At 40.5% G+C, this 12,500-nt stretch overlaps 1 protein-coding gene across 2 annotated transcripts in view; it reads right to left on the bottom strand.

Moving 5' to 3' along the window:
- LOC137985212 (cilia- and flagella-associated protein 61-like) overlaps positions 1–12,500 on the bottom strand; it is a 52,563-nt gene that overhangs the window by 39,244 nt on the left and 819 nt on the right. For both annotated transcript variants that reach the window (XM_068832748.1, XM_068832749.1), the window contains exons 3-8: positions 10,915–11,065; positions 10,650–10,726; positions 7,867–7,934; positions 4,861–4,987; positions 2,342–2,409; positions 2,006–2,070 (exon numbers count right to left, since the gene is read on the bottom strand). In XM_068832748.1, the coding sequence (XP_068688849.1) occupies positions 2,006–2,070; positions 2,342–2,409; positions 4,861–4,987; positions 7,867–7,934; positions 10,650–10,726; positions 10,915–11,065 (556 nt within the window). The remainder of the gene's footprint in view (positions 1–2,005; positions 2,071–2,341; positions 2,410–4,860; positions 4,988–7,866; positions 7,935–10,649; positions 10,727–10,914; positions 11,066–12,500) is intronic.

The following is a 12,500-nucleotide window of genomic DNA, read 5'->3' as shown; positions in this document are numbered from 1 at the left end:
ATTCTTTCTGAGAGCTGGACAGAGAGAGAGGAATACCACACAGGACAACAGTACTCCAGTGCCGACCTAATTAGTGCAATGTGATAGATGTGATAGATGTGGTGGTCAGATGGCGATCTCGATAAGTGCCCAAAAGAGTATCAAATGACATTACATCTGTTCGGAGCGACCTCCCAACTTAGCTGCGTGAGCTTCGCGTTGAGAAAGATGGCTAACGACGAAACTGTGAAATAAGACTCCATCGTTGTTGAGAAAGTTCTGAACAACTTCCACGTCGATGACTGTTTAACGTCAGTGGCTACCAAGCAAGAAGCAGTAAAACTGGCAAGTGACCTACGGAAACTACTTGTTAGAGGAGGATTTCAAATAACGAAGCGGCTCTCGAACGATAAATAAGTTCTGCAATCTATTCCAGAATCCGCGAGAGAGCTGCGTCAGTCGAGAACCTTTACTTCAACGACAATATTATGGAGAGAGCAATTGGCATTCAATGACACGTAAACTACGATGCATTCAGCTTTAACATAACAACAAAGGTCAAGCTATCCACACGGCGAGGCATCCTTTCAATTGTAAGCTCTATCTATGAATCCCTTGGCTTCGTTAGCCCGTACATCCTTCAAGCAAAGATCACTCTCCATGAACTTTGCCGAAAGAATTTGAGGTGGGATGATCAGATCCCCGACCTGGAGAGACTGGCTGGCTGGCAGATTTGCCGAAGCTGGAGCAGTTTCAAGTAGAGCGCTTTTTCAAACCCAAAGGGTTCTCCACAGTCAAATTTTGCGAGCTTCACCATTTCTCCGTCGCTTCCGAAACAGGTTACGATGCGGTGTCCTATATCCGCCTACTTAACGAACACAGCCATTGTACCCTGGTGATGGGGAAGTCGAGACTGGTGCCGCTAAAGACTACCACGATTCCGAGGTTGGAGTTGTCTGCTGCCGTGTTAGCTACAGGGCCAAGAATGCACGCTGCCCAGTGAGAGTTCAACCCTTTGGGTCGACATTTCTTGCGTTTTGCGATATATAACACACAAAGAAAGAAGGTTTCAAGTTTTCGCGGCCAAAAGAGTGGCAAAGATTTTGCAACAAACACAAGATCAGTGGCGATACGTCGACGCAGCGTTAAATCCAGCAGATAAAAGCATCGAGAGGTACGACTGCCGACATGTTAATCAACGACTCGCGCTGGCTACGAGGCCCAAAATTTCTAAGAGAACCTTCCGAGACGTGGCCATCACAACCCAGTGCCTTGGGCCATATACCCAAAAACGACCCAGAAGTTAAGACTCAGTCAAGGGTTTGCGTAACCGAAGCCACAGAACGACATAACCCACTGCAGCAGGTTTTCGAACGTCATTCCTCTTGGAGCAAATTTAAACTGGAAGACAATAGCTTGGGTACTTCGCTACAAAGGCAACCTGTTGCGGCTCGTAAAGGAACAGAGACAAGTAGCAAATAGACGGAGAGAGGAAGAAGGTTCGCCTGGGTTAGTGAAGCCAATCGTCCTATCGGCGTAACCGAGCTAAATGACGCGGAAATCGCCATCGTAAAATGCATTCAAGAGCAGTGTTTCGCGGCTGAATTGCAGAACCTCGAGAACACTGGTAGTAATTTAACGAAACCAGCTGGTTCTCGCCGAGAACTCACCGCGCAGTTCTTGGCCGTTAGGACGCGTTTTCAGTGGAAGTCTACAGAAACGGCAGAGACGGGCTAGTACGCTCTGTCAAGCTGAAAACAAGCACCGCCGTGTCAGTGTGACTAGTTGTCAAGATTGTGCCGTTAGAAGCTGCGGCAAAGTTTGCGAACAGTAACTAAAGAATATGAACACTGCTGATATAGCAATAGAGACGTTTTAATATTGAACATTCCAATTACGTTAGTATACCTTATCACCTACTCTTAGTGCGCGTTTCGACCCATCTTTTTTATCTTGTTGGTAAAGGCTTCCATAGGGAACGCCTTTATGAACGTCAAAGCTTTTGATGATGATTATACGTACTCACATCAGCAACAACACATTTATTTGTCCCATCCTGTGCCTCTATGAGTTCTGCCAAGAAGAAGTCACCTGAAAGAAATGATAAGAAGATAGAATCTTCCCCAAGCAATTCAAGTTTAATAAGATCAATGCAACTGGAGAATGTTGGTAAAATAATCTTATTTAGAAGTCCTAACTTTTAATGTTGATGGTAAAAATTCCAAAAATTCAATGGTCGTTTAAATAAAGTACATGCATTATTTTCCACCATATTAATTCAAAGATTAAAGATGACATGTGACGTGAAGTGATGGAGTTCTTTGATTTACACCAGTATAGTACATAATGCAAACTCGCATACCATACGTAGACGTGAGAACATCACTCTGCCGATTAAAGATTGGCGCAAGATCATCGTGATCTTCAACCCTGCAGAAACAAAAACAAGGTACATGTTTGCAAAAGTTAACAACCAATAACAACCCTGAGCTACGTTTGCATTAACTCTACAAGAAATCATTTTGGTTAGGTCCATAATATTATGCTATAATATTGTGGGCTACCACTACAAATGGTCGTTTAATTGTCCTACTTTCATTTTTCACAAATGATACCCAAATTTAAAGTTGCAAATGGCACCTCAATTGTACGTAACCACAGGCGCTCCAAGCTCAGTGTGAGGGAAAGCCAAAAATATAAGGATTTGATTGGGAATCCCGATAAAAGACTTAAGAAGATAGTTATATGAAAAAACATCAGAATCAGCTGACATAAGGTTGAAATTTCATTGCAACCCACTAACAACGCAATAGCAGCCCCGCGAGTGACCTCAGGCGGTAGTTTGTTCACGCGATCTAAAGGAAAACTCCTACGTAAAGAGATGCCAGTATAAGCCAAGTTGAACACATCGACCTTTGGAATCGGCTTTGTAACCCTGCCCGCTTAACACACTGAGCCCTACAGGTACAGATGTGCCAGACTGTAGTTTGTCAATATTTGTCATTGTTGTTGACAACGTTTGTCGTTAAAAAACTACGGTCTGGCTCCCCGGTAGGACTCAGTTTGTTAAGGAAGGGTTACAAAGCCAATTCCAAAGGTCGATGTGTTCAACTTGTCTTGTAATGGTTTCTTTACGAAGGATTTTCCTTTAAATCGAGTGACCAAACTACCGCCTGAGGTCACTCCTAGGGCTGCCAGTGCGTTGTTGGTGGGTTGAAATGAAAGTTCAATTTTTGCCAATTAATTTTAATGTTGATTCTAAATTGTACCCATAGGAACATTACTTTTTCATCTCGGAAAATTTGACCCAATTTGGTGGGTTTCCCAGAATGGAATGTGTGCAGCCTTAGGATTTTATGATACCGTTGGTAACAGAAGAATTAAAAAATAGCTCAAATCGTGTTGAAGCTGGAAAAAAAACCACACAAGAAGGAAGCGACCCGCAATAAAAATAATAATAATAAGAAGAAGAAGAAGAAGAAGAAGAAGAAAATAATTACCTTATTAATCCTTTTATCGGGATTCTCCTTAACAGTCAAGTTATTTTATTCATTTCTGTTTTGTAGCGGAGCTCAGACGCGAAGCACACCAGCGGAGTACCATGGTAAGATTTTTTAGGAAATCTACCAATGGAAGAAATTTTGGTTATGACGTCAATGTACGCCCGCCCATACAGACTGGCGGGGTGGACGTGGGAAGGCAAGACAGCCTCTGGGGAAAGAAGTGTTCGGGGGATTTTCCTTGGCGGGAAATCGCGTGGCAGTGTTTTATTTGGCAACCCGCGTTTTTCCGGCAAGAAATCATATTGACCGTCGTCGGTTTTTTAATTAAGGGGATTTTGCCAGTTTTATAGCTAAACGGTTTGAGTTGGTTCTAAAGGTTTAATCTTGAGAAAAACAAAAGACGATAGCTATCATGCCAACAGGTAACAAGGGAGTAAGTGCAAAAGGCAAAAGACAGGGTTTATGTGAAGACCAAAGGGAAAGAGAGTGGCAGAGAGCAAGAATGAACAAGCAAAGAGGATCGCCAAAGGGAGCGAGTTAGGGATAGACAACAGAGGCAAAATTGTAGCGAAGAATGCCGGGAAACGGAGCAGGAAAGAGACAAATACGGGAGGCAATTGTAGCGAAGAACGTTGCCAAGCGGAACGAGAGAGGGCTAGAACAAACAGGCAACGATAACGTGAAAGAGAACTTCAGAAGGGGAGGGAACGGCAGCAAAACAATAACTTGAAGAGAAATTTCGTATCTCCGCGCGGCCACGTAATATCCTCTTTTTTTCAACACGAGAAGTGAAATTTCGTACCTCCAAGTGGTCATGTAATACTCTATTTATTATATAAATACCAATGAAATAATAAATCGTTTCGCGAAAGGCATCGAAAGGCGCGATTTTCATATGTAACCACAGCAACAGTGATCTTTTCACGTGTGAAGATATCATGTTTTCGCGTGAAAGCTCACTTGGCACTTAAAAAATATATTTCGGCATTGCCCGTTCACAGAGGTAAAATTAATGCAATTCGCTCGTTACCATGCAGGAAATATCATTTATTTTGCGAGGGAAAAGACAATTTAAAAGACGGTTTTTTGTTCTCGTGATTAAGTTAACTTACCCGAAGTATGGTTTTTATTTTTGTGGATCGATACGTTCTTCGAGAGTATAAACCCGGTTACACATGAGCAAGTTTTCCTTGACAAGTCTTGACTTGACAAATGTACTTTTTCAAAAGCCGGACTGTTTAATACATAAATGAGAATACCTCACTCACATTTTCATTGGTTATATAACTGACTGTAACACAAACTTAATAATTGAGGACCTCCGCTCTTAGGCTTGGCTAAATATATACTGTATTTATTACAAAATAACTGCACTAACCTTGCTGGTCTAGTATGCAATTTGGCACAGTGATCATGGCGATGACAAACTGTCAATTGAACATTCAGTTTTCCAGTAAAGCTCTCCTTGAATGGCACTGGTTCAAATAATTCATTCAGTGTTGATCCTGTATTTAAAGGAATTACGTAGTAATTATTTTAAAAAATGGTTTAAGCAATTGATCTGTGAGTGGGACTTAATAGATTTTATTCTGTCTAATGCCACACGATGTCACTTGTCATTGGGTGGCGTTCAGGACTCAGTGGGTTAACAACCTGTACCCAAATCCTAACCCTAAACCCAACTATTGACCCCTGTGTGTGAGACTCTAATGCCACACGATTTCACTTGTTATTGGGTGGCGTTCAGGAGTCAATGGGTTAACAACCTGTATCCAAACCCTAAACCTAACCCTAACTTTAAACCCATCCATTGGCCCCTGTGAGTGAGACTCTAATGCCACACGATTTCATTCGTCAATGGGTGGCGGTTCAGAAGTCAATAGGCCATAACAACCTCCATCTCCACCCAATGTCCCCTTTACCCCAATGACCCCTCCTGGGAGTGAGACTCGAGTTGGAAAAACCCTATTCTTCAACACTCGAAGAGAAATTTCATATCTCCGCGCGGCCATGTAATATCCTCTATTTATATTTATTCTGTGTAATGCCATAAAATTTGAAACTCATCAATGGGGGATGGAGGAGTCAATGGGTTAACCCTTTCAGAGGGTCCCCAATAGGGTTCTTCAATTCCCGCCATCCCTTCCAAACTTTTTGCTTCATCCAGAAATCCTGAACGTTTTTATCGGCCAATCCCGATCCCGGTCACGACGTCACAACATAATGTCCAATCCTGCTCGTCTATTACAGCTACAGTTGATTTAGAATACGCCTTGTTAGTCTTTTCCAGCAACCTTTATGATCCAATTGACCGTCATAATAGCAATTCGCAATAATAACAGTTTTGAAACCGACATGATGCGTGATTGTCCATTATCAGTGGTAATTGGATCTGTTCACATGTTCCACTTTGCTAAACTCGGTTGTAAGTTTAGATTTAATGAATCAGTACAGAGGTTAAGCAACAGTGTTCCATAAAACGGCGATAATGGCCCGTGATATGAGTGCTAATGTATACAATCACCTACAAGAATACTTTTCTTCCTAACATTCCTGATTAGCATGATTTAAACAATGTCCGTCAAGCTGAAAATAGCAATCTGCGAAAAGCAGGCGTTTTGAAAGAGAGGAAAATGGTCACATGGTCATCACTGCCGTTTCACGTTTGTCGTATAAGTGAAGCTTTAACTCTCTAGTCGTTAAAATAATAACTTTAAAGTATTTTCAGTAGCATCCATCAAGGAGTGTTTTCAGACTTTTCAGTAAATCATAGCAATGGCTTTGGATATAATTCTCTTATTGAAGCGAATAGTTCTTCCGAACCGGGAAACCGTTCCGAGAAGTTGTCCTCGCACCAACATCATTGTCAGCTTCCTCATTTTCGTTAATTACCAAGTGACTGTTCTTCTGAATCTTCAACACTGCTAGACGAATCGTACTTAAGAACGCCTTCTTCGTCGTCTTCATCTTCCACTTCGTCCCTCTCATTTGCCTTGCGGAGGGTTCAGCTGGCTCAAGGGAGACCGAATCCCCTGGTTGCACTTCTATGTGGTAGAGATATGAAGGCAGCCTTCGAGCTGTTGCCATCGTCGTTTGTTGTGTGACAGCGCTGACGGATTGCTGCGCCAAACGTCTACGCCCAATCCCTCATGCCCCGTATAAATTGTGGCGTCATCTTTACAGCTGGCAAAGGTTGCATAGTAGGCATTGACGCAAGAAACATGGCGCGTTCGGTTACAGAATATTTGTCAAATAGTAAGCCGCCCAATGGCCACCCACTTTGGCTGCATTTCCAAAGTTTGTGGATCTTATTACGGTCAACGTTCACAACAAAGATCACTGCATAGGGGTTACAAAAGGCACGTGTCAGCGTGGTGGAAATTTCCGGTTTTTACCGTCGTTGCTGATGGCGAAAGTTGAGTTTATTTTAAATTTTTCGTCGTCACTTTGAAGCCCCGAGATCCGGGATTTCTGTAGGCTCGAATTCCAGCCGTTTTGTGACCCGTTTCCGTCTTCCTCGCCCCACACAGTTGGGAGGAGGACAACCGCACTCACAAAACGGCTGGAAATCGAGCCTACAGAAACCCCGGATCCCGGGGCTTCAAAGTGACGAATTCTCGGATCCCGCTTCGAAATAACGCTAAATCCAGAGTCCTGTCCATAACTGCAATCCCGAATCCCGCTCACATATTTCTTTCCCGAGCTCCAAAAAGGCCAAATCCCGGATCCCGAAAACCCTATTGGGGACCCTCCTTTCAACCCATAAAATCATCTGGTCCAGTTGTTCAAACGATGGATAGCGCTAGCCGCCAGATACATGTAAATCACTATCCAGTGGATAAGTCACAGAGAAACCAATAATATTGTGCTATCCAATGGATAGTGATTTATCTAGTGGATAGGGTTATTCACCTTTTGAACACTAAGGCCTGGAGTTACTCGAAGAGTAAAATCTTTAAGTGTCAGTCAGTGATATTGAATGTTTTTTTTTTTACTGGATGTAGACGTTCCTTTGTCTGGAGTTAGACAGAGTGAAATGTAAAGACATCACTCTTAAGATCTAGACAGGGGATTGTTAACTTTTGAGGCTAATTATTACCCCATTGACTCCGGGGAGTGAGACTTTAAACAGATTTCATTCTGTCTTACGACAGACGGTTTTACTCGTCAACTGGGGAGTGGGGGTTAACCCCCAGGAGTCAATGGGTTAATCGGTAAGAAAAGTCCCTCCTTTAACGCATTGACTCTGGGGAGTGAGACTTTAAACAGATTTTACCCTGTCTAACAACTGACGATTTTACTCGTCAACTGTGGGGGTCCTAAGGCACCTGAGGTCAGTGGGTTAGGAAATCAAAGAAGGAAGAACTTCTCATGCATGATCTACCTGTTTCAATTCCTTTGGGTACAACAAGAAAGATGTAGTGAAGAAAAGGAACAGCATTAAAAACAGTTCTGAAAAAAACATCACAGAAAAAATGTTAAAGGTAAATAAAGCCACAGTTACCATACATGTAACTGGTCAAATGAAAGGCAACAATCTCGACGTGAAACTTGGTCCTTGATCCGATCCTAATTTGATCCACAACAATTTCAAGATCCAAGGGTTCCATTTTGATGCTCGAGTTTCCAGTTTTGTTAACTGAGAACATATTATTCCAAGTTACAAGACTCATGAAGTTTTTTTTTTGTTTTAGGAGCTTGATTACATGCACATGAACAGTACAAGGAGAAGAAGCAGGGCATTCAACAAGAAATTACCATTATTTACAAAATCCACACAGTTTACCTATGAAAATATTTTACATGGAGCTTTCTTTCCATTAAACATACGACAAAACGTCCAGTGACTTCATTATTTCACTGACAAGTGCAAAACATACAGGTCTCTGTTTTAGCAATACAGAAACAAACCTTAACATTCATTAAAGCTAACCTTAAACTTAATTAGACCTAAACAAGAGTTTTTAGGCCTAAGGTTAGCTTTCATAAATGTTTATAGGTTTGTTTCTGTACTGGTAAAACAGAGACATGTGGACGACACCTGTGACTTGAGACCTGTGTTTTTTACCTATACCCTTATTTCACTCGCGTGTACACTATTTATGAGTGAATGAGTCAATGAGTCAATGAGTTAGTGCAGTTAACCAAACCATAAAATGAAAGCTAAAATTTCAGTGAGTGCTTTGGCCTAATCACTGAAACGAGGGCTTAGGCTTAATCAATAAATTATTGATATATTGAATGTGAGTCTCAATGACTCATGACTCATGACTCATTGCCTCACTGATTTATTGACTCATAAAACATGGGACCTTATTTCACTCAGATACAATAAATATATTTATTTTATAATTATCATAATCATTAAGTGTCAGTTCTCTTGATATATCATAATTACAGTGTAACACTGGCCAAAAACATAATAATTATGTTTTTTTATAATAATTATTATGATATTGTTTATCATTCAAATGTTTCAGTTTGCATGCATTTTCATACACTGAGACAGAAGTCTAGATTAAAAAGTCAAAAATTGTTCAAACAAGGGTTTGTGAAAACTAGACTTAACTATTAGAGGGCAATTTGAGGGTGACCCGAAAACACTGACCCCGGTCCATGGACTACCCTTACAGACTACCCCAAAAATACTTATGTATATTTCAAGAGAGTACTAATTTGTGGACCAACGCTGTTTAAAATGGATGTTTTAGGTTTAGCACTAATTGTGACGCTGCTTACGACCAATAGTACTCACTTAAAATAGTATTTTGGGTGTAGTCCGTTTGGGTAGTCCATGGACCGGGGGTCAGTGTTTTCCGGTCACCCGGTAATATAAAGTGCTATTTTCTACCCAGGCATAGGTAGGATCAGCTCAGGTTTGATCACCGCTGCTCTACCACCTGAGCTACAAGGTCAGACGGGAATAGGTCGTGGGAAGTTAAGATGTCAATGTCACGGCAATGAATATATACAAGAAAAGTACTCTAAGGGAGCACTTTCTTTCATCAATGAGTTCACTTTCTTGATGGTCAACACCTCCAACAAGACAATAACCTCAAGCACACAAGTTGTCTTACCTGAAGCTTTATGATGCAAATGAAAAATTCAATATTGATGGGAAACACCCCTGAAGTCTCCAGATCTTAATCCAATTGAATAACATTAATGTGGCACAAGTTAAAGCAGTTTTTACTGCCTTAATGAATAGCCAGCAAAGTCATGAAGCCAATTTGAACAGCAAGTGGTCCCAGGTGTACAGTAATCTTTCAGCCATACAGTAAGACATAAACTCTTAGACTATTGAATTTTAGGGCAGACAAGATGGGCATTACTAAACACAGAAACAGAATGGAACAGAACAGAATACACTGGAATAAACCGGAATATGCCAGAACAAGGCGTCCCGACTCTGCGCCCAGAATGAGACGGAATGAACAAGAATGGTACCAGAATATACTGGAACAAGGCAGAATGACACCAGAATAGGGAAGAATAAACCAGAAGAACACCAAAATAAAGCTGATTAGCATGGACTGGAATGACAAGGGAACAAAACATAACTTTTCATCATTCTAGACTGTGAATGAATGAGTATGCAGAATAGAGAGACTCCGAACATTCTGTTTCTCTTGCTACTGTCTTTGTTCACGGAAAAACATATTACTTCCAAAACAATATCAATTAATTCATTAGCGACGGATATACCTGTCAATTTCTTCTCATGACCAAAGAGCTCCAAATGTTGCAAAAGGCAAAAACACATGCCTTAGGGAATCACGTGACACAACAAAAGCTGACAGAAACAACCGAAAATCGGTTGGCGCTAACTAAAACAACAAATTTTGGCATTTTCAGGTTCATGCCGCTATATTCCAGTTTATTTGGGTGTCATTCCGCCTCATTCCAGTGTCATTCCAGCTTGTTCCGGTATATTCCGGTACCATTCTTGCTCATTTCATTCCGGTGTTAATCTGCCTTGTTGCGGCATATTCCGGTTTATTCCGGTATGTTCTGTTCCGTTCCATTCCATTCCTGTGTTTAGTAACACCCCAGGATAAGACATACATGTAAAACACAATAATACATTAGTTAGTCGTGTAATAATTTATTATATAAATTTCCGAAGGAATAAAGATTGATGTAACTAGGATGAAAGTCAACACCCACCTGATGATTTCTGTGGCACAGCCATACGCAAAATCAGATTTGCATACAAAGTAGTTCATGAAAAGGGTGTTTAGGGGCTGGAAGTAAAAAGGAACAAAGGATACTTGTAATTATAGTAAAAAAGATTGTATAAAGGGTCAAAGTTCCTTTCATTGTAAAAGTAATGTCTTTTCGACCGATAAGGGAAAAATTAATACCAAAGTTTATGTGCATCAGTGCAAAAACGTCTTTCATTAAACCCTTGATATCAAATTTCAATACATACATTGCATTTGTCACAGTCATATTTTGAGTGAAGCCAGTCTTCCCACTTGCTTTGATGCACAGTTGACAGATTGGGATAATCAAAGAAGGCTGCATGTCCCATCACATCATTACTGGCATTAACCAATGTCACAGCTAAATTGGCTTTTTCTCTGTGTGATTTGAGAAAACAATTTTTTAATACATAATTTATTATACCTTAATTGGTGAGGAACATATTTTGTAACGGCTCTCCGAGGCTGCACATTGCTATATGAAAACTTATTACATCTCGACATTAAGTGCATTTAGTTAATGCAACATTCAAAGCAATGGGTGTATAAACCACCCAATTGGAGGACAGATGATGCCTTATGCTACACGTGCATGTACTTTTTGGTGCCATGAAGTTAAGTTTGAGATTTTCTTTCACATCCGTTAAGTTATTCACGCCAACTGGAGTTATAGTTTGACTGAGCTACCAGCCAATTTCTTGCGAAGTTTCAAGAAAAATTTATGTTTCATTTCTCCTTTGAAAGACACCCAGTTGACTGTTTTTTGCACTTTGTTAATTTTCTCAAAAATAAAGCACAAGTCAGAGGGAAAAGTCTGACAAATGTTGAGAGTTCAATTCTTGGCCAAATGCAAAATTTCCGCCAAGTTTGGGGAAAGTTGAAAAGATGCTTGCAATTGAACATGAGCTGTAAATAATAATATTGCACCTGGCCCTTTATTGTTACTGAGTTATTATCAACAATAATTATTTACATGTATGCACCTAGCCCTGCATGATACAACAATATTTATGGTACCTTAACATACTGTAGCTATTTGGTGCATACAGAGTTGTAGCTCTAGTCAATCCTTCTAAATTGTGCAGTTTCTTAAGATTTAAGCATTGAAACCAGTTCGAGACACCTTAAGCCCTTGCTTAGAATGTTCATTGTTAATTAATCCTTACATTTTCAATTGGTGACTTATTCTGCCCTGTATAGCATACTAAATTATTATTCACTCATGCTACATCTTGTTTGAGGAATGCTCTCAGCTAAGGTTAGAGATCACTAAATGGATGATAAAAAGTGCTGTGCCAAAAAGAGGGATGCAGGAACAAAGCAACAGTGCACATTGCACACAAGGTCGCATCAGTAAAATAATCTGTGACGAGAACCAACAGACGGACTTAGTTATGTACATGTACATGTAGAAATGAGAGACATGGGGACCCAGAAATACATGTATAGGAACACTGAGATGCAAGGGTATATGGATGTAAGGTTGCACTAGCAGTCTAAAATAAAGCAATTCCATAATAATGCTGCGAAGGTATTCTGAAGGAAAAGGGAAATAAGAACCCAGCTTGTCATAATAAGTTTCAAATCCTTGTTTATTTTTTTCAATTTAGCCTGATATCAGTCCAAGGTCACTCGTTTTGAACTACACTCTTCCTCTCTGCAGCTTTTCTTCATTTAAAATCAAACCCAAGTCCCCAAGTTGTCAGTTTGTTACACTGGTATATCAGATTTATGACACTTTTCAAAATTCTGCAAAATATCACCATCTATGCCAACTGCCAAACTGCCTTTTGGCTCTGCTAATTTATAAGTT

This window comes from Montipora foliosa, chromosome 14 (assembly GCF_036669935.1).
Source record: "Montipora foliosa isolate CH-2021 chromosome 14, ASM3666993v2, whole genome shotgun sequence".
Taxonomy (NCBI): Eukaryota; Metazoa; Cnidaria; class Anthozoa; order Scleractinia; family Acroporidae; genus Montipora; species Montipora foliosa.
The sequence above is the reverse complement of the archived record's forward strand: the minus strand, read 5'-3'. Positions and strand labels throughout refer to the sequence as shown.